Source organism: Barbus barbus (genome assembly GCF_936440315.1).
Source record: "Barbus barbus genome assembly, chromosome: 33".
Lineage (NCBI taxonomy): Eukaryota > Metazoa > Chordata > Actinopteri > Cypriniformes > Cyprinidae > Barbus > Barbus barbus.
Window position 1 is genome coordinate 14,008,173 of NC_136761.1, and position 23,236 is coordinate 14,031,408.

Below are 23,236 nucleotides of genomic sequence, written 5' to 3' on the forward strand. Positions count from 1 at the left end.
ATGGCATGGAAAATGTACGCTGGTTTTTAAAAACATTAAGGTCAAAAACTAGGAAAATGTCTAAGATAGCATTTATACACAAATATGTAAAGCTCTATTGATTTTGTCATTTTTCTATCAAAACAATTATTGTTGTGCATTTGAAATTTAAAATTTCAGCCTTTATTAACTATATCTAGTTTGACCCACATATACTTCATAAGGACAGTTGATAAAAAAACAGAAGGAACTGCTGTCTATTGTAAAATTTTACTTATAATATTTATTATGCACAAGGTACAGTACAAAATCATGGGTCTCTAACATGGCAGCAAACTTTTTGCCCAAATGTCCTCAGGAAGCTCGCATCTGAATTTCGTCCTGTTCATGGTGTCAAGGGCCCATAGCGCTGAAACACAGCAGCAGATTTAACAAACAAGAAACAAGGAACACAAAAACGAATGAAAAAGATTATACAAGGACCATAAATACAAAGAGACAAAAAGTATAAAGAAACAGAGCTAAGCAAAGTACAAAGGCTGATGATGATGATGCTGCTAAAGAAAAAAAGCTTTTTAAAAAAGCATCCGCATGATTAGGTTGCAAAGTTACAGAACCAGAATAATGAGTGTAAGGCCTAAAGACATTGAAAACATTTTGTACAATATCAGTGATGGAAACACGTTCCAAAAAGGTTCTGTGAATATGAACATTACTTCATTACATGAGGCAGTTTTTCAATCAGGAATTGTACCTGGTGCACAATGATGTTTCAAACAAAATGTGCTTTCTTAATTTTTGAGAATCAAGTAATGGTGAGGGAAATTTTCACCATAAATCATAATGTTGCAAAATTAAACCAAAATATGACTACTGGAAACAAATATGGGCTCCAGTATGATAATATTTGTAATGAAAATAAAAATCATTTATGGCAAGACCGCATTTGTGTCTAAATATGCATTTTTAAGGGATTGTCTGCATCCCTTAAATACTAAATGCAAATATGATAACTTGAGTCTTAACAGAGCATGCCAAAGCAGCCACAATGAACTGCCATACGTTTCATCAGGCAGATCAACACAGTGTGTTGAATGAACAGCTTGGAATCGTGAATATAAAAGACGCTTTGAATTTCTCCTGAACTCTGAAAGAGTGCAAAACATTCAGAGGCACCTTTTAAAGTTAACCTGCTCATAGACAACTTAACCCGCAGATTTGTAACACAACGTGGGGGGGGGGGGGGGGGGGGGGGGGGGTCTCTGACATTGTGAATGTTTACTGCAATGAGGCGTCTGGAGATTTTTGAACAGTATTTTGAGATGGTGGTTGATTTTAAGTAACTAGGAATAGTACAAATAGGCCTTATGTAACATCCATCTTATCTAAGAAGTACAAACTCATCTTTCCTAAAAGCTTTCAAGACTCAAAAGCCACACAAGAAAGGAGAATGAAAGGTGATACAATCACTCCTCCAGACTTTACAAAAACTTAAAAACTACTAAGCTTGTTTAGTCTTGACATATTATCTGAAGTAAAATGACAAACACAAATGCAACAAAAAAAAGTGCATGACTGAAATGAAGCAGGATGATGCTGGGAATGTCATACTTCCTTGTCCTTTTTGATAGTAGTACTCTTTTCTTTTTCACAAATCAGCTAAAAAATGTACTAGGATGCCTATTATTCATTCTCATGTAGCCACTCTGTGATACTAACAGACAGACCTGAAGAAATCATTTCAAGTACCGTGACCCGTGGAGCCATTTTTGGCCTAATGATGTAGCTATGTCATTGTAATCACCTGGTGAAGGGACTAAACATTAGTTATCTGCTGCTTTATGTTCTCTTTTCTCTGTCAATGAAGCGTAATCAAAATCTATGCAGATTTCGTTAATAAGACACAACTGTATGGTTTGTGGTGCCCCATTTCAATCCTCTGTGAGGTCATCTTTCTATGTAGATCAGAGAATGTAAACAAGTCAAGGAGGAAAATGTTAAAAAAAGCACAAAAGAGCACCAGACACTAATTATACTCCAACAAAAGGACTGAAAAAATAAAAATCACAGTCCCACAGCACCAGGTCCAACCCTCTTTATGGACTTTTCCAAGAGGACTTGGGTTGAGAAGGCAAGCTGATACCAACATCAACTTAAGAATGTTGCACATGTCCATCATTCTCAAAAGTTCAGCTGGGCACCAACCGGAAAAACGGCAGTTGACTTTCCCTACAGGTCACCTACTGTGCCCATCAGAGAGAGTGTTTGTGTGCGAGAGATGGATGTCTAGCCAAAATGCAGGAGAGATCACTTTTCTCCTTCGACAAACTCATCCCATGATGATTCCTGGTCGTCCCCCTCCACTTCCCCCAAGTCCTCAGTGTCTTCGAAGTCATCATTCACATATTCATCTCCCCAGTCCTCCTCTTCCTTTTCTTCCTCGTCGTCTTCGAATTCCATCCCTCCGTAGTCCATTTCTTCATCATCATCCACAACCTCAAGGCCTTCATCTTCCCCATCATCCCCGATCACCCCTTCCATCACCTCGCCTTCATCGCTCATATCTTCCTCCTTGATGTCCTTAGAAGGAGAAGAGGATGGCAAAACCACATTGTCCACTACCTCATCTGCATATGGGTCTCTTTGGGCTTGGAATGCGGGTCTGTTGGGGGCAGGAATGAAGAGCGGAGCAGCAGGCGGTAGGGCAGGCAGGGGTATCCTGCCCGACACTGAAACATTGGGCGGAGGGGGCACGATAGGTGTACCGGGCACATACTCTCGAATTTCACCCGGTTCCAGAGGATCGGGGCCGCAGGGGTCATGATCGCTGCAAGACAGCTTGCCGTCCAGTTTGGATATGAACAGCTTTCCCTCACGGTGCTGTTTGCAGTAGGAGTTGGGGCACATCTCGCAGTAGGACGCCGACTCACTATTACACAAATTACACTGATGCCATGGACACTCCCAGCGGCCTGAAAAATGCATATAAGGCAGATTTAATCATGATTTAGCTTGAATAAAATCCTGAGCTAATAGCCAATAGTGGGAGAGTTTTATTTAACATTACTATAGCAAGAAAATTCCTTTCAAATGCTGAAAAGAATTTTGAAGCAAACCACAATTTGTAAAAGTAAAGTGAATATTTTACTCTTTTCTTTTTAAATATGTTAAGTTAAAACTAATTTATTAATTTATTAAAACATTTCAAGTTTTATATTACTATGCTTTCTATAGGCTGGTAAGAAATCAGGAGATTAATTGTGAAAAAAAAGTCATAAGGGTCAATTTTTTGAAACCGAGATTGAAAACTGAAGAAATAAGCCTTCCATTGATGTATGGTTTGTTATGATTCGAGATACAACTATTTGAAAATCTGGAATCTGAGAGTGCAAAAATCGAAAATCGCCTTTTAAGTTGTCCAAAGGAAGTTCTTAGCAATGTATATTACTAATCAAAAATAAAATTGATATATTTATGGTAGGAAATGTACAAAATATCTTCATGGAATACCTAAGACTGGTTTTGTGGTCCAGGGTCATATTATATATACACACACGTGGTCAGAATTGTTGGTACCCTTGGTAAATATGATCAAAGGAGGCTGTGAAAATAAAATGTGCATTGTTAATCCTTTTGATCATTTAAAAAAAAAAAAAAAAAAATCTAACCTTTCATTGGAGAATAAGAATTTAAAATGAGGGAAATATGATTATGAAATACATGTTGGACACAATTACTGGTACCCCTAGAAATTCTTATGAGTAAAATATATCTGAAATATATTCCCTTTCATTTTCACAATTTTGAGCACACCAGCATGATTATGAACATGAAATTGTCCAGCCATGGCTTCCTGTTTCACAGAAATATAAATAGGAGGGAAAACAAAACAAAGGCCAAATTCCAAATTAATCATCCATCACAATGAGAAAAAACAAAGAATATATTTCTGATGTGCAGCAAAAGATAATTGAGCTTCACAAATTAGAAAGTGGCTTTAAGAAAATAGCTAGAAAAATTCCCATTTCCTCCATCAGGGCAATAATTAAGAATTTCCAAATCAACATAAAATGTTATGAATCTGCCTGGAACTCCAGACAGGATTGGAACTTCAAATGGCACTGGCAGTAAACACTCAAGATGGGTTTGGTGAACACATGGATAAAAAGTACCCCATGTGTACAGTGAAATATACTGCTGTATTTTTGATGTTGTGGGCCTATATTTCTGCTGGAGGTCCTGGACATCTTGTTTAGACACATGGCATCATGGATTCTATCAAATACCAACAAAAAAAAAATCAACAAGTGACTGACTCTGTTAGAAATCTTATAATGGGCCATGTTTGGATCTTCCAACCGGACAATCCAAAAACAAACCTTAAAAACAACACAACAATGGGTCACTGGGCACAAAACTAAGCTTCTGCTATGGCCATTCCAGTCCTCTGACCTGAACCCTGTAGAAAATGAGTGGGTGAACTGAAGAGAAGAAGCACCGTCATGGAGCTGTGAATCTGAAGCATCTGGAGAGATTCTGGATGAAGGAATGGTCTCTGATCTCTTCTCAGGTGTTCTCTGACCTCATCAGGCATTATAGGCATTATTATACGTATTGAATAAAAGGCTACCGTTAATTGTGTCCAATGTATAGTATAGAGAAAACATTTATTTCATAAGGATACCGCCTCCCCCCTCCCATTTCAAATTCTTTTTCTCCAATGAAAGGTTCGATTTGTGAATTTTTTAAATAATAGATCAAAAGGATTAACAATGCAGATTTATTTCCACTGCCTTCTTTGATCATATTTACCAAGGGTACCAACAATTCTGACCACATGTGTATATATAGATAAAATACGTCCCGTCTCAAACTAGTAATAGCAAGCAGCAAATCATTGTTTTGCCACAGTTTGAGGAGTTATAAATAACAATAAATAACAATTTGTTACAAAAAACTCAATTTCAAACAAATGTTGTTCTTTTGAACTTTCTATTTCCATAAATGTTATTATTTACAATCAGTCACAGACACAATATTACTGTTATATTACTTTATACTATATTTTGGTCAAATAATTGCAACCTTGGTAAGCACAAGAGATTTCTTTAACATTTCTTAACACAATTTTCTTTCTACATAAAAAAATTTCTCCTAAATTTTTAAACATTAGTGTAAACTAAAGGCTTTCATTTTTTTTAATTTTTTTTTAAGAGGACACCCCAACTTCCTGTTTTAATACAAAATACATAACAAAAGAAAAATAGAGCTCACCATGAAAGAAACATATCATAAACTTCAGAACAAGGCAAAATACCTTGACAATGAAACATGTTAAAACAAAATAGTTAAAAGTGACTCATGCTCTTTGAAAATGAGTCACTCACCTGCAGGTCTCCTGGACAGATTCAGACAGTCTGCATGATAGACCTTGGGGCAGCCAGGCTTCTTACAAGACACAATTTGCCCGCCATCACCACAGAAGAAACATTCATCCTCTCGCTCCTTGGTGACCTCCAACTGGCTCTTGCGCTTCACCGAAACCTTCTTTTTCAGTTTCCGTACCTTGTCATCAGATGAGGGTTGATTCTGAAGAGAAAGTTGTGTCACACTGAGAACACCAATTTTAACCCTGAATATACCTTTAAAACAACCCTATAATACACTCAGCAGGCCATACCTTTGGTCTGACACCAAGGAATCCGCTGCAGTTGGGCGCTCCACATTTACACACCGTCTTCCCATTACCAAGACACTCCAAGTTATAGTTAAAAGTGAGTTCAACACCTGAGAACAACCAACAAACCTATTAAACAAACAGTCTCCCCCTTTCTATTACCATATTATCTAGATTCAAACTCACCTGTAGGAATGTCCTCCAATGCAAACAGCCCGACTCTGGTATCTCCATTCACCGTCCACTTCTGTGTCTCACAGTTCGGCTGGCAGCTGTGGTTCATAAAACGTGATTGGTTTCCCTTCGGCCCGGCATCTATGATCCGATCCTGCACATACACAGAAAACAGAGCCCAGTGTCAAGGTAAGAGCAGAACATGTTATCAGGATAATCTGGATTGAGAATCGCCTCAGGTGACTGACCTTATCCAGTGTGAGCATGTAGAAGTTGCAGATGTTGTTCTCCTGTGCATGTTTGATCCTGGCTCGACACTCCTCTTCGTCAATGACCTCTCCAACATACTCATTCACAAACGCTCCCTATGGTGGAGTAATGTAATGCAATGTTATTAAATGAGGACGAGAGACATAGTAAATCTTAATATGCATGTTCAGAGCTCATGTAATCTGGATTACATAATCAGATTCCTAAAATTAAATACTTGTAATTGCATTCAATTACATTTTAAAATCAGACTGCAGTTACTTTCTTAGGGATTACATGATTTCATATTATTTATACTAGGGATGTTCATTTCAGTTATTTTTCCTAACCGACAACCGACGTTCGTTAACTGATTATTAACCGTAAACCGACAAGATTATTTTAAATTAGAACCGAATTAAATTAGAAAGAATAAGTATCTGTGACTCGTTAAAAATACTAACATTTGTTTTCCAGGGATTCATTTTACATGCACAAAAAGCAGCAAACAACAGAACATGAGGATTCACATGGTCGTCATATCACATCAAGCCCCTGCAGCGCTTCTGCGAGCCAAGAAAAACAAAGCTAGGTGCTATATATTATAACGCATAAATAGACCTATACGAGAAATATATTTTCACTTAAATAATAATTTAAGAAAACGAAAGAAAAACTGGGCAACAAGTTTTCCTTGCAGAATTTCGGTTTATTTTTGTGCTGCGCGAAAGGAAACCAAGACGGCAGAAAGCGGCGTCCTTTTCTTTTAGGCTTATTTTACAAAAGCACAAAGATTTGTTTTTATTGTGAATGTACACAAACAAAAGCAAACCTTTTACAATTCCGATTATCTTCATGACTAAAAGGACTAGTTGCTTCCACTGTTAGAAGGGGGAAAAAAAAATAAAAATCAAAAAGTGATTGCTCCAGCGCCGCATGCGCGCACACAGTTAAGCATTCTACCTTGACAGTGCAGCCTGTTCATTATCATAATAAAAACAAACAGTCAAACATTTGGAAAAAAAACACACTGCTCAGTTTAAATATGTAGTAAAATATGTGCCGTTAAGCGTTATCACTGTACCGCCGTGAAGTTATGCAAAACATTTTATTTTACGTGGATATTGTAACACGAGTGAAGTAGGCCTACATAAAAGGTACATAATATTTTGGTATTCATCGCGAATACGGAAACATTTGATTTTGTGTCGAACGAGAGGCCCAACATTGGTTTCAGTTTCGTTTTAGCCTAAATTAATTTGTTTTGGTTTGTCGTTTATATAGCTAGCTTCTTACATTTTTAATTCTTGTTCTTTTCTAAATAGCCTACTGTTAATTGAAAGGATTTGTTGTGGAGTGAGGGGAACTAAAATAGTCTAACTATGTTTACAGCGTTTATTATAATGTTTGTAATTCGCGTCGGCCTATTTCTGAATGAAATAATAAAATGCGACTTATAGGCGACTTGTGTTTTTTTCTCTCTCTCTCTCTAAAAAACTTTTTTTTTTTTATAGGCGTAGCTCATTTTAACCATGCAGCAAATCTTTTAAAATATTGATAAATAACTGAAAAATTACTGAAAAAATAAATAAATAAATGAGTGACTTTAAACCGTTTAACTGATTGTATTAATCGGCCAAAAATCTTATTGGTCGGTTAACGGTTAAACAGTTAAAATGAACATCCCTAATTTACACAATAGAAATAATTTATTCAGAATTTATTGATTCTCCCTAATTCCACTTTTTCATCTTTTAAAGTTTCCTTTCTAAAATAACCTACTGCTTATATACACTCAGTAAGTCTTCCAGTTTTGTGGACATTCACACAGAGATCAGTCATTAGTCAGGCTACAGCATTTAACAACAAAAAATTATTTCAGGTTTAAGAAGCGTTTCAACATGGCATCAACTACTGATGAACACACTAATTTATATTTGAATTATCACAAGTTATTTTACCATGTATTACTTTGGAAGGCATTTGTCAATCAAACACATTAAAATGCACAAATTCACCAATTTTCTTGTCATTTGCATTTTCTGACGTTGGCTATGGTCACGACATGCAGGTAAACAAATACAATTTTCTATTTAAATCAATGTGAAAAACGAGATGGGTCAAAAGTATATAAAAGTAGTCTGATTATATTACCCAAAATGTGTAATGTAATGGATTACGTAATACTAACTACAATTTTTGTCATGTAATTTGGAATCAGTAATGGACTACAATTTGTAAGATATCTTCCCAGCTCTGTGTGTGTGTTATATAATCTCAAATAAATCAGCAAGTGAATACAGCCCACCTTCTTGATGTCAGACACACTGCGTAAACCCCAACCACGCGACAGCGTCCTGAAGATCTCCACCTCGGTGTACTGGCGTTTGGTGAAGCTTTGGTTCTGACAGCTGTCCGCTGCTGGACACACATGAGGATGACACTCGTACATTAGCATGCGGTTGATGCACTCCGAGTCAATGCCACATGGGTTCTCATCTTCAGCTTTACAGTTGCAGCGTGGGATCTCAGACAGATCTGCCGTGATGATTTGCACTTTCCCTATCAGTCTGTTCACCTGCGTGAAAAACGATCATTGTTCATGAGAGATAACATGAGATCAGTGTCACTATCTGAGAAGCCAGCATTAGGCCAATTTTAAGAGTGAGAGATCAACACAATACTGAAGTCTTGAAGGACAATCCTCACCACCATGACATTAAAAAATGTTCATGGAACACAAAAGGAGAATTTGAGTAATGTGGATTATTTATTTTTTTTGGAAAATTTTGTTTTATGGAAAAGAGCAGCGTCAAGATTCATCAAAAGTTTGATACTGTGCTTCAAGGACAATAATAAAATGGCATGCGAGTAAATAATCAACAATTGTCAAATTGTAGAAGTGTTAACCAGGCATTTGACATTTATTACCTTAATGTGTTTGTATGGTGGAGGTTTCTTGTCATTCTTCCTGTCTTCTTGAAGCTGTCTCATCTCCTTCTCCGCCTGCAGTTCCCTGAATCTTTCGGCTGCTTCATTCAAAGCTGAGAAAAAATAAATAAATAAATAAATCCTTTAAACCAATTTGCTTTCAATATTGAGAGAATTCACACTGCAAACTCTAATCAATAGTTGCTATAACTGCCAGGCTTTAAGTGGTATCATAACAGCATACATATATTAATAACTCACATTTCTACAGTGCCTTAAACTTTTATATATAAAACAAACATTTGTTTTCATACTGTCATAATCAGTCATAATTTGATAAAGTGCCAAGATACAGCAGATTAATCTGATTTCCACCATGTTACAAAAGCCCATGTCAAGTTTGTCCAAACAGCTTTTAAATGTCAATATATATTATGTAATATCATAATGTGTCATAATATCATATTTGTCCAAAATCCTGCTCCACATAGTAATATTTTAGATAGCAAACATGTTTTGATATCAAGTGTGAATATTAAGTATGGCTCCTAATAACCTGTGTGAATTAACTATTTTAGATAACTGCTAGAGTGTAAAATTACCTTTCTTATAGACAGCATCTGCACCCTTTCCCATTTTTTCCTTATTGTTGGCATCCCCTTCCATGTAGGGAAAACAGCGAGCCTGATATGTCCACACATAGTCTTTGGAGCCAAAGAAGTGCACAGGAAACTCCCCAACCTCATGCCGCATGCGGTAGATGTTCTCAGGAACACTTTTTGGTTGAGTCACTTCAGCGGGCCACCACCTGGAACAAAAGGTCAGAAATGCATCAGTGAACATCATCAATATTGCATTGTAATTTTCAAGGGAAAGTGGTACTGGTGAAACAACACACAAACCTGTAGCGGCCCACTTTGACCCACAGAATGTCCTTGTAGTGGGGTTTCTTTCCTGCTCGACAGTCATTACAGAACCAACTTCCCTGGGGCATGTCAATGTTCAAACACTCACGGTGAAAGGCAGCAGGGCAAGATTCACAGCAGAGCAGACTTCCTCCTATAGGGCGAGACAGAAAACAAATGTAATTGAAATAAACAACTGTAGTAAAATGTTTGCTCTGTCCACACAACTCACTATAACAAAGTCTTTTACAACTTGGAAAATAATAGCCTTAGCAAGCACCACTAATAATTTAATCTATGAGGTCTGGACTGCATACCTTCAGAACACACAAAACACCAGCTGACGTTGATGTGTTCATGGTTTTTGCAACCTTTGCGTGGAGTGAAGTGGTTGGGGCACAGGAAGCTGTTATTGGCCAATGGGACGCTGCCGGCAGCCATACAGTAGTCATTGGCGTGGTAGGCCACAGGGCAGCGGACGCAGCGGGTCAAGCGGCCTGTGAGATCGACAAAGTTATGATCAATGGCACAAAATCATGACATTGTTATACGTAGAAACAACAGATTTTATTTGTAATAATCTATGCAAATGCAATATCTGAATGACAGACACCTTTGGAGATACCAGGGTTGGCGGGGTTGGTGATGAAGCAAGCCAGACAGACATGGAGGGAGCAGCGGAAGCCGCGGTTCTGAGCGACGGTGGGGGAATATTTCAGTATGCATTCCATGTGATAAAACTTCCCACACACAGGGATCATACACCTCCTGACCTCCTTGTCAGGCTTTTTACACACAAAACATGTGTGCACACCTACAGGAAGGAAGAACGGGAAAGACACTCAAAGAAATGAAGGTGTTCACTTGTATATCTTGGACTGCAACTGAATTTTTGAGTGCATCACAATATCATAATTAGAGTATATATGGTTAGAATCATAATTAAGAACAAAATGAATTAAGAACTGAAATGAAATGAGTTTTTATGTACTTAAACTAGAATATTCTAAAAATAGGAAATTATTTTTATCATTGGTAATGCTGTCAGTAGATTTTCGGAACTGGCACAAAAGAACAAACTAATATTTTCGATAATTGTCTAAGAGGACTGTTATCAATCAATCCTAACAGTGTTCAAAATGGCCAAATAGCTTGGCTGATATGTTGGTTATGGATTGGTTACTCACCCGTCTTACACTCTTGGCAGATAAACCGGCCTTTAGGGGTCTCCGTGAGGCCAATGCACTGCAGATGGAAGGCACCACAGCACTGCCCCTCACAGAGGAGCAGTTCACCTGTTTTCTCACATACCTACGAGACATAACCCAAAAACAGCTTTACACTGAATGCCAGGATAATTGTTTAAACAAACACTACCATTCAAAAGTTGGGGGTTGGTAAGATTTTAAATATTTTTGAAAGATGTCTCTTTTAAAGCTCACAAGGCTGAATTTATTTGATTTTATCAGTAAAAGTAATATTTTGAAATATCACCATTTAAAATACCTCTTTTACCAATTCAATATATTTTAAAATGTAATTTAAGTTTGTGAAGATAAAGCTGAATTTTCAGCATTACTCCAGTCTTTTTAAGGATTCCTTTATGAACAGAATGTTAGAAAACATTTATTTAAAACATTATAAATCTAGAAACATTATATGTCTCAACTATCTCTTTAGTTCATTTGAATCCATCTGTGCTAAATAAAAGTATCAATTTTAAATTAAATAAATAAATAAAAATCAAAGTGAAGGTGAATAAATCAAAGTTAATAAAAAAATTAAAATCTAAATATCAGTTTAAAACCAATCAAGCAAATAAAGTAGGGATGAATCGAAATGAAAATTCTTGGCTGAAGCTGAAACCGAACAAAATGAAACATTCGGGCCAAAGGCCGAATACTGAACGCGGTTTTTCCGCATTTTTCTCCCCATGCATTTTGCTTTTTTTTTTTTTTTTTTTTTTTTTTTTACCATTGCATAAATTAAATAGCCAAAATGTGCCTTTTAATATTTTGTCTTGCTTTTCAAAGAAAAAAAAACAATTACAAAACAACAATTTAAAAATATTTATTTAACACTGAACATTTTATAATATTCTAGCACATTATACCAACATAGCACAATTTAACTTTAAATTAATAATACTTTTTGGCCATTTTTGAGACCCCCTTCTTGAATCAGGCATGTATTTTTACTGTACAAATAAATGCAGCCTTGCTGAGCAGAAGATACTTCTTTTACAACATTAGAAAATATTACAGATCCCAATTTGAACACTATGCGTGAATGTTATAATAATAGAACAGTTGTAATTATTATTATCGTTATTACTTTTTTACTGTATATTATTTTACACAACAACAGTAAAATTACAATACTAACATTTATGAATGTTGATGGAGGTCTTGCTTTTTCTCAGCTTTTATTTTGGCGGAAACCCACAGTAAGACCTCAGTGCTTCTTTTTGTTGACAACAGCAGATTTATAAATAATTCTCATTAGAAATTTGGGAAGATGTTTGTTGCACATATCACACTGTCACATGCCTTAAAAATTCATAAAAATATTACTGCGCAACTGACGAGTAACACTGCGCAGATTTTCCTTGCGCTTTGGACTTTGAATCCTGGCTAACGAGCTTGTGCTGCACTGTCAGAATACATGCAATTCGTTCGTGCTTTTTATATATATAAAAATATTTTTACCTGGCAAACATTCTCCTTCAATGATGCACCTCCACCTTTCTCCCCTGATTTTCTATTGCTTGAGAGTCCTGATAAGTCACCTGATAAAGAATCTCTACTATCATTCAGTCCTGCACCAAAAACCTGAAAATTAAACGCAAAAAACAGTTATGTAACTCTACAAATAGAGATACATCTCACCATGTTGAATCAACGAATCAAAACAAGAAAGAAGCTAGATCATGAGGTTTGAATCATGAGGGTGACTGATGAAAAATGTGCAGCTAATAATAATAACCTCAGAGATCAGGGAGTCCTCGCCATTTGTGTGTGACTCCTTTGCCTGAGGCTTTGATGGGCTGCACTGATCTTCTTCAAGCTGGATCTGGCAGACACTGGGTGTGTCCTGCTGGATTGGGGACGATGTTCTTATTTCATCTTCACTTTGTGTTGCTGCTAAGGATGACAGAAATAAATATCATTGTAATTTTTTGGAAAATGAAAAGAAAAAAAAAGGTGGATCAATATTCTCAATAAAATACATGAATATAACGACAAAAGTCACACATGAGAAAACAAACCTGATGCAGCACACGGTTTAGGTCCAGGCTCTTCCTGTTTCTGTTAAAAATAAAAAAATATTTATATCTCTCAGTAGTGTTGGTGGTCAGATTGTCTAAATTTTTAATAGAAAATTTTATAATGGTTAAATGTTTTAAAAAATACATTTAAAAAGTAAAAACTATACAGTATAAAGAATAAAGTGTACAGTAGTAGAAGTACTTTTAAATCAACTATAGTTAATTGTTTCTTAATTGTAGTCTATGTGCAATGTGCAAATAGTGAGTTCTTCACTGTCACTGTAAGTAACAAAAGTTCATAAAAAAGTTATTAATAGTTAAAGCTGCAGTCCGTAACTTTGTGTTCAAAATGTACAACATTTATATAATAAGTGAGTACACCATGAATCCATTTTCCAAACCGTGTTTTTGGCTTGTCCTGAATCACTACGCTACGCCTATAATAAGTGTTTATATTCGGACTATTTAGACTGGTTCGGGTAGGTACCACTGCGGAGAAGCCCGGTACTTGTGTGATTCATCGTAGACATGAACAGAGAGAATTAGCTCCGGCTACAATGTTCTTCCACAACACGCACCCAGCTCTGTTTATTAACTGCTAGAGCGCCAAAAGTTACGGACTGCAGCTTTAAGAAATGTAAAGCTTAATGCATTTAGGTTTAAAGCATTTATGCTTAATGTATTTGTAAACATTTTAGGAACGCTCACTATTAATGCAATTAATGTCTAATAAAGGTAGGTTATTGCCTTTATTTGAGTATTTTCTGAGAACTACTCTTACTTCTAATAAACCATTAACAACTCCTTTACTATGGAGTTAAATACTGTACATGAGTTAGTAAAGTTGGTAACAAAGGATAATAAAACATGACAATGAATGAAGAACTCACTATTTGTACGTAACCTATTAGTGTATTACAGACTACATAAACTAACTGAACTAGTTTAAACTAGTTTGCAAATGATTTTAAAGTTACTGAATACTTATACTTTTTATTGGTGTTACCAATTTATTAAAATTACTATATACATTACTAAAAAACAAGTACACCCCATAACATTACCTGCAAATCTTTGAGATCTGATTCATCTGGGCTTTGATCTTGTTGTTTACTCTCCTGATTTAACAGAGGTAAAAAGAAAAAAATATATATATAAAAGCAAATACAGAAGACCCCAAAACATTTAATAATTTTTTAGAAATCATACAGACCACTAACCTCTTTCTTTGGGACCTTTACAGAATCCCCCTCAATGGTGCAGTCTAAAATTTTATGCACAGTCTTACGTGGTCTCTTTCTATCTGAGGATGCTGCAACAGCAATATAAAATATATTTATACCTACAACTGATATTTAAAGGTAAAGTAAATTGCCTTAAACTATACATTCTTACCAGATTTCTTCTCACAAGACTCTCTGCTTAGCAATGGGCCTCCACAGGATGGCGATAATGGTGTTGAAGGTGATATGAGACCATCTGCTGGTTGTTTCTGCTCCTCTGGTGTGGCCTGCTCAGAGGGTTTTTCAGGTGAAGAGCTTAAAACGTCAGGCGTGATCTGCTCAGGTGCCGGCTGCTCAGCATTAGTGTTGGCGATCAAAGATCCCTTCAGGAAAGGTATGAAATAACATTATTCACATACAGAAATACAGTTTGTGCAAGTTACGAATACTTCACTCAAAACCATTTATGAATTATGACATCATTTTAGTACCTTTTTCTATGGAAAATTGCACCTATCAATTATAGCCTATGCTCTCAAATCTCATTTGTGTATATTCAAACTTGGCACCTCGTGTTGCATGTTGTTTCACAAGTCAATGTAAATTACACCGAACATCATTGGCTCTTGCATGCATTTGAATGTTTTGAATTGAATGTAAGCATGAATGAGACTACGAAAGAAACTTCAATTTATATAGTTTGTCATTCTGGAGGCCTGATAATTCTAGTGCCCACTTTTGTTGTATGGAAAAGAGCTAAATATTATAACATCCAAAATTCTGCTTTTGTGTACATGGAAGAAAGTAAAATGTGTTTTAAATGACATGAAGATTAGTATAAATGACAATGTTCTTTTTTTTTGGTGAATTACTGAAAATAAAAAATAAAATAAAAAAGTCAAATAAAGTGTGCACATCCATAATAAAATGTGCTTCACACAGCTCCAGGGCATGAATAAAGGCCTCCTGTAAAGGCGAATCCATGCGTTTTTGTAAGAAAAATATCCATATTTCATATGTAATAAACACTTCTGTCTCACTTCTGCTGACTGTCGTACGTGGAAGCTGTTCTGGCGGATGACGTAGGACGTGCGTCACGCGTGCACCTTTGAGATATCCTAGTCTCGCGAGTTTGTTTACAGGAGCAAAGGAAGCAGAGTTTCCTTACTTTAGCAAAGGAAAACCAGTCTCCTCTTGGTTTATATCGAAATCCTCCGATATTTTTCTTTACAAATCCTCGGTTTGTACTTCTAATTCATGACCGGCATTTTCTTTTGTTCTCTGTCTGCGTTCGTCACTAATCACGCAACGCCCTATGTCATCCGCCGGAACGACTTCCGCGTATGACAGTTAGATAAAGTGAGAGAGAAGTGTTTATTACGTTTGAAATATGAATATTTTTCTTACAAAAAAACTCATTGATTCGCTACAGGAGGTCTTTATTCACACCCTGGAGCTGTGTGAGGCACATTTTATTATGGATGCGCTCGCTTTATTTGACGTGTTTTGGACTGTGGAACAGAAACACCCGCCAACTGCAACAGCTTAAAAATGCCAGGACAATTTTTAATATAACTCCGGTTGGATTCGTCTGAAAGAAGAAAGTCATATACACCTAGGATGGCTTGAGGGTGACTAAATAACAGGCTAGTTTTCATTTCTGGGTGAACTAACCCTTTAAAGTCCATTGGATCAAGAGAAAAATGTAAAGAGTTGTAGAAACAGCTTACTGTTTTACAGGATTCAGGAGTTTTCTTTGCTTTTTTCTTTATGGAAAATATTTGTTCATATTCTTCACTGCATTCAATCAGCCTCTTGCTTGGTTTTCTGAGCCTTTTGTTTTCTAAAAACAGAATAATTAAAAATGCATTGAATTTAGCATAAATCATTTAACTTTTAACATTAAACATATATTTTGAGACTAATCTAATATTTCAGTTACCTGAAGTATCTTTTTTATCAGAAATGTCAGAATGAGCCTTTTCTTCAAGACTGTCTTTGAAAACTCCATTTAGCTCCGTGGACTCCTTCACTACATCTTGATTCAAACCAACCGGATCGCTCTTTGGCTTGGTGCTTTTCCCAATGCCAGACTCAAATGTTTGCCATCGCTTTTTAGGAGCAACCTTGGAGATGGTGCCTTTGCCACAGACATCAGGAACAGCATCACGGTGAGAGTTGGAAAGTTTCCCTAACAGAGGCAAACTCTTTTCAAGTGCATCCAAACCTGCTGATGAGTTCTGCTTTTTCAGTGGAGAAACTAAATTGTTCCCACCATCGTGTTTTTGCATCTCCTTTTTCCCCGATGATTTCGGCTTAGCCTTGCTCTGTTTTGAGCTGTTTGGCGTTGATATCTTTCCCTGCCGACTGTTGTGATCCGCAATCGCCTTCCAGTCCTTTTCACAAAGCACCTCATTTGTTGTTTCTACTCCAGGTGGGATAAGAGAAGGTTCTTCCCTGATGAGAGAGGATGGAGATGTGGGAGGAAGAGTTAAAGGTTTCCCATCCTTCTCCCGGCTGTCGTGCAGATCCTTCAGGAGCATTAGGAAAGTGCTGAATTTGTAGTTTGAATCTGCACAGAGAGAAGGTTCTCCTGAGCTGCATTCCTCTTTGACAAGAGACCTGAAAGAAAGCTCCTTTATATCCTGGAAAGCGTCCATGGGAGAGATCGAGGGAGATGGGAAGGACGAAGATGAAGTGTCTGAGATCATACTCTCGTTTTTGATATTAATGGAATTGAGGGAGGATTCAGTCACATCTGACTTGGAACCTTTATGTCGAGGTCCATTCTGAACATCCTTTTTCTCATTTCGGATTCTTTTAAACTTAAGAGTTGGGTTTGGCGGTGTGTGGGAGATAGAGGCATCCGTGGGCTCTACGCTGACCTCTGTTTTTACCTTCCATTGTTGTTTTGACAACTCAGAATGATCGGTGGGGGATGAGCACTTGTTGTAAAACTCCGAGTGTTCATTGCCAGCACATGGTGAGCGAGATTTTGGCTCCTGACTTAAATCTTTCTCCTTGGTTTCTTCACTGGCGGCAAGTGCTCTTGAGATTAAGCCACTGCTGGCAGGTAAACAGAAAGAGTGCATGGCAAAAGAGCCATCTGAGGACCCTGGGGAACTGCTTTCCTTCTGTCTGGAGTTCGTAGCCCTAAGTGGGGTTTTTTTGGGTGTTGACTTCTTTAGCTTACTGTTGGATGTGCATTTTGAACCAGCCTCTGTCTTCTTCACCGGCTTATCCACGTTGGCTTTTTTCATCTTTTTACTTGGCTGTACTTTCTTATGTTTAGTGCTCAGTTCTTTCACCGCCTCCTCCTGTGGCAACTGCTGTGAACGTTTGGGACACAGAATCCTCGGGACAGAGTCGATATCTGAATACAGACTATCTAGGGGGTCTGGTTTGTGCCATTCGGCACCTGTGGAAGGTTTGTAGCTGTCCGATGAAGTGTTTGATAATGGTTTAGATGATAAAGAGTTTTCAGTTAGTTTCACAGACGATTTTACAGTTGAGCTGTTCTTCTTAGTTGCCTTCTTTTTGCTTCCAGTGCCAGGTTTTCCTTTGTTCTTAACAGATGCATCTAGTCCATTGGACAAAAGTGAGCTTGATAATGTGGACTGTGTAGTAGATGTCGGGCAAGCAGGACTTTTTGGTGCCTTGTCTTCTGTAATAGGCATGTGCACATCCCGAATTAAAGTCAATGGAGGTTCGCTATTTAACCGTTTGTTCAGTGCTGCCTCTGCCTCCGAGACACTAACTTTCCATGATGGCATTAGACGTTTGGGAACCTGTAGAATGAACAAAAGTCTTTCTATCAAAAGCATTCATGTCATTTGATCATAAGCACTCATTTTTCTAAATATAAGAACAAAACAGCTGTAAGTTAGCTTTACCGTGTATTTGTAATCTTTGTCCTTCTGTCTTCCTCTTCGTCTAAGTACAGGCAGTTTTTCAAACTGATGACCTCCTTCAAAAGGAAAAGTGGCTTTTGCCGGGACCCAAGCTTGGTCTACGATCTCCCCAAACATCTTGACAAAATAGAGACGGCATGGCCGACGACTGGGATCTGCAAGAAAATTTTATAATATGATATTATGACACCAATGAGTTCTAAGAAAGGTTTTACCTTATAAGACATAATATAGTTAGTTATTAATTTTTTTTGTTTTAAGTCAATAGCATGTCCCATTACAAAAATGTTACATCACCCATGTGAAATTAAACATCCATTATGAATAGTCATACAAAAGGTGATTAAAACAAAAGAGATAACCTTTCATTTTGGTGTGGACTTCAATCTGGGGGTCAGTGGTTACATGACAGGGCCACCAGGGTCTGCGGTTGAATTTGGCCCACACGACATCTTCAACAGAGTACTTTATACCTGGGAGCTGCTTCTTCTTTGGGCTATTGGACTTTGGGTTAAAATAAAAAGTTGTCAGTTTAATCATCATTCATAAATCATCAATAACATGAGTCAAGACAGCTTGAGTTGTTTGTTTAGGCCACTCTTTTAACATTTCATATGCTTTCACCTTTCAGAGAGCCGTTTGTGTGCTGCAACCCACTATAGTACGGCATTTGTCCTTACTATGACAAAGATCATGGTCAGATAAGTTTCACAAAAAAAGCATGTACCAACAAGCACTTAGTCACTTCTGCCCCACTGGAAAAAAAGTAAAGCTACTACTCAACGATTCAGTGTGGTTCAAGAGGTGTTCGGCTTGAGGGAGTGTAATACAAATGACTTCCATCTATGACAAAAACAACTGGGGCCTGTACCATGATACTGTCTGAACAAACTCAGGGTTACAGGATTAGTTTTGAAAAAAAAACAAACCAATCCAATCTGGCTTTGTTGGTACCATGATGCTGACCATCAACTTTCTCTGTCAACTCAGGCTTTGATCCTGGGTTAATGAAGCAAATACTCTTGAAAGCGTGACATCAGTAATGAACAGCCAATCACATGCCTTTTAACTGCGATTCACTTGAGCAGATTAGCTGAGAAGCATAAGTTACTATGGCGATGAACACAGCTAAAAGCCAAGCCACTTTCATGGTACCTAAAACCCAGGATTGGTGTAAACTAAACTGAAATTTACCTGGCTAGCCAGCTAATCCGGCTTCATGGTACAGGCCCCTGGGCAATACCAACTACAAATACACATACCTCTGCCTACAAGTAACAAATATGTTGTTGAAGTTGAAGTGTGTAATTTCTACACCACAAACGCTACCATACTGAATGGCAGTTTTCAAACAAGTTGCCCAAACACTCCCCCTGTGTGCAATTGTCAAAAAACTCAAAATACTGGTTAAGAAAAAGTTGTGGCAAAGCAACGTTTCGATAGTGCCAGTGTTTATACTTTCTTTTTAGCCAAATCAATTTATGAATGAGTTGAGTGTCTGCATATTAAGATGAGCTACTTTTTTTTAGCACATATACCAAATATAATGCATATTTTGGCTGCACTGTTCATTAAATTAAACAAAGTCTTTTACAGTGATTGACCAACATTTCATTTTCATATTATCTGCATCAGCCAGTTACTGTGGTCAACTGACAGAAGTGATTCTGCTCGGTTGCTTGTTTAAAAAAAATTGTTTTACTAAGACCTTTGTTATACTACACATTTGGTTTTCACATATTTCTTAATTTTTGTGTAAAGAATATGCAAAATAAATGCATGCTTAATTATTTAAATTAGCAATACATACAGCAGGGTTCAAAAATCTGAGTGTTAATAAAAATGAATAAATTTATAGTATTTTTCTGATCGCTAACCATTTTTTTCAATCCAAAACAACTTTAATTTTGCTTTAATCAGAGAAGCACTTGAGCTGCTCCACATATTTGAGCAAAACCTGATCATCATGTTATCCATGAATGATTTGAAATGTTCCAAAGAGCACCTTGTGCTTCAGTGGAAACGAAAACATATGAGTTCACATGATCAATGTCACAAATTTGGCTTCCAGATTAGGGACTTAGAAATTGGTCAGAATCTGAAAAAAGTCATAACATTTCTTTTGAATTTAATAATGTTTATTTCAAGGTTTAAATTACGGATTTTCAATGTGGTTTTGAACCCCACTGTGTGTGTGCATGAATCTATATATATATATGCAGTGTATATGTATGTACATATACACCATATATAAAAAAAAAATAGATCTTCCTTCCCGCGTTCTTAGGTGGAAGCTCTTTAACATTATACCTTGTACACTTCTGTTAGGGAAAAAACAATCAAGACAACAAAATAATAAATCTGATGAACATAAAACATCTTACAGAATTCGAATGGGTGTCACTGGGTGAATTTGGTCTTTTAGAGAGACCAGAGTTGAATATTGAAGCACTGTTCTCAGTGCTGGGCAGATCACAGTCACTGTCTGAATAATCTTCCATACTGTCAAAATCCTCCATCATGACCTCGACAGGCAAATGTGAGGGACTACCAGGAGGGTTAGACTTCACTGTATTTTTAGAAACAAGGTTACAACTTCCATGTTTGTTTGTACTTCGGTCCAGCTTGTGGCTGTTAGGAGCCTTTGTATTTGCCAGATTTCGTTTCTGGCATTTCTTTGAAGTGTCTTTAAACGGTGCCACCGCATTACCCCCATCATGCTGCTCCTCATCATTATCCTTGCTGTCCCCACTATCAAACAGGGTTGACTCAAAATGCAAAAATCCATTTGAGATGGATGGAAAATGTTCCAAGCTATCAGAGCTTACTGGTGAGAAACCATTTTTGTCCAGATGCTGAATAGTAGTCCTTTCAGTGTTTCCTTGTGAATTGGACGTGTGATAAAGGCCTATTCCGAACTCTCCTCCACCGATGGGATTGTGCATGAGCAATTTACTTCGTCCGTGAAAGTCCTTGTCCTGCAAACTCATGTCGGGATGGTTCACCATAGTGGTCAGATCCTGAAGTCTCCTCAGCGGACTGTAGTTGGAGGTGGATTCTCTCTGATTGTACACAAATGGCGATGCCGAGAGTTTGTAGCCAGAGTTTAAGAAATGCATGGCAGACCCCTGGTCCCCCTGTCGCTTTGTGCTCTGGTGTCCACAGGAGCTGATGCGGCTATCAAGTGCCTTGGTCTCCTGTGGATCACCACGACACTCCGAGCCATCCCTGCCAGCCACTTTGTAGGATTGATTCATGTTGTCATGGCTCCATCCTGCGACAAAATACAGGGAAATGCTTTTAGATGATGTTTTTTAAGATGACCTAAAGAATTATAACTCGGGCTTTTCTTAACTCCTGAAGGGTTTGTTGCAACTGACCACAAAACACTTAATGTGTTGTGCATTAAACTGAACATTGCAATCCAATTTAAAACAATTATGCAGGAGAAAATATGATTTCACATTAACATGACATTTTGACAGCAAAAACACTGTAATGTTGCAAAACACCAGCATGCACATGCGATATCCCTGCTGAAAATGCAGATTAAGCTGCTAGCTGGTTTCTAACTGGTGCGAGCTGGAAGACCATCTTTGACCAACTAACCAGATGCCAGTTTAAGCTGGTCATAATGTTGTTTGAAGTATGAAAGCTGGACGACCAGCTAATGATCATCTTCAACCGGCTAGAAACCAGCTATCATGTTCCAAAACATAGCTAGCATCATAAACTGGATTTTGTAACAAGGTGGCTACTCGGGTTTAAATCGCAACCCTCGTAGGCCGTCTTGTCAAGAATCCATCAAGACAAAGATAAGAGAGCTTGAAAAACTCAACATGAATCGCTGTCAAAGACACTTCGATATGCCCCTACTGGACTGTTTAAAGATGACCTCTACCACGATTTCAGTGTGAAAACGCTGGTAAAGTATGTTACATTATCATCCTGTGCATCAAGTTCCCACAGTCCTACAGCAGTAAAGTCACCCACGACGGTGAGATGAAAAACGCACCAAATACAAAAGGTACAGGAGAGAAATCGCCGGTTTCTTACCATTTACGACTCGGTCACGACAAAACCACCGGAAAGCCCTTCAAATTCGAGCATGTAGCGTTACTTTTTGTCAATTTGTGAAACCGGATCTGCAAAATCCCAGCAGCATTTGCACCAGTAGGCCCGGCCTCGGCACTCATTTCTCTCTCCAACATCAAAAATGGAGATTAATAAATAAACGAAAATGAAATTGAGCGCCTGTCACCTTCCCTCGAAGCACCACGTCAATGCATCGAAAGCACGTTTTTCAGCGGCCACGATTTCTATTAAAATACATGATTGTTTGCCCCGCTTGCCGAGTGCCCCTGGTTGTATGTGTGTGTTAAAACAAGCCCTGACTGTGTGTGTGTGTGTGTGCTGGTGAGAGCGACCAATCGGCACAGCACACCCAACCCCCAGTCAGTATACATTCACATCCACTTAACCCGATTCACTATTTCCCAGGTACATCTCTCACTTGCGCTAAATGCATGTAGACAATGTGTAAGCAAACGCAAGTTTAACTTTGTCCCAAACGCGTCCTGCATACAGCCACAGTCGACGCGGTGCGTGTTGAGCGCATGGAAAGACTCAACAGTGAGCATTTGCTTTTTAACCCTCACGCCATTTGTTTCCTTGTCCTAACAAAGGCGTAACTTCCTCCATTTTAGAGAGACCGCTCGTGCTTTGCAAGGTAGCCGACCACAATAAGTCATATGAGCAGAAAACGCAATTTATTGGTCTCGATTAACAGGCACATGCTCCGACATTCTTCATTTTCTCAGTTTTCTTTGCGCATTTTGTGAGTGGTTGCAAATTAGGCCATGCCACGCATAAGTGTAATATGTCAGTTATGGCAAGCGGGTTTAACATGCATTCCTTAC

General features: G+C 37.8%; 1 protein-coding gene across 2 annotated transcripts; it reads right to left on the reverse strand.

The window, feature by feature from the left end:
• Positions 1–238: 238 nt before the first annotated feature.
• LOC306853711 (histone-lysine N-methyltransferase, H3 lysine-36 specific-like) lies at positions 239–23,193 on the reverse strand. Of its 2 annotated transcripts, none has more exons than XM_079391328.1 (24): positions 22,374–23,193; positions 20,702–21,591; positions 18,680–18,821; positions 18,300–18,472; positions 16,349–18,194; positions 16,137–16,249; positions 14,579–14,789; positions 14,404–14,495; positions 14,248–14,301; positions 13,184–13,223; positions 12,901–13,055; positions 12,624–12,746; positions 11,103–11,226; positions 10,529–10,729; positions 10,233–10,412; positions 9,913–10,069; positions 9,613–9,818; positions 9,011–9,123; positions 8,388–8,657; positions 6,079–6,195; positions 5,843–5,984; positions 5,660–5,766; positions 5,367–5,568; positions 239–2,951 (listed from the first exon to the last, which is right to left on the reverse strand). In XM_079391328.1, exons 2-24 carry the CDS (start codon positions 21,572–21,574, stop codon positions 2,287–2,289), a joined length of 6,306 nt encoding a protein of 2,101 aa, XP_079247454.1. In that variant the 5' UTR covers positions 21,575–21,591; positions 22,374–23,193; the 3' UTR covers positions 239–2,286. The 2 variants fall into 2 exon arrangements, with proteins under 2 accessions (XP_079247454.1, XP_079247453.1); XM_079391327.1 differs by having other exon boundaries at positions 12,901–13,058.
• Positions 23,194–23,236: the final 43 nt, after the last annotated feature.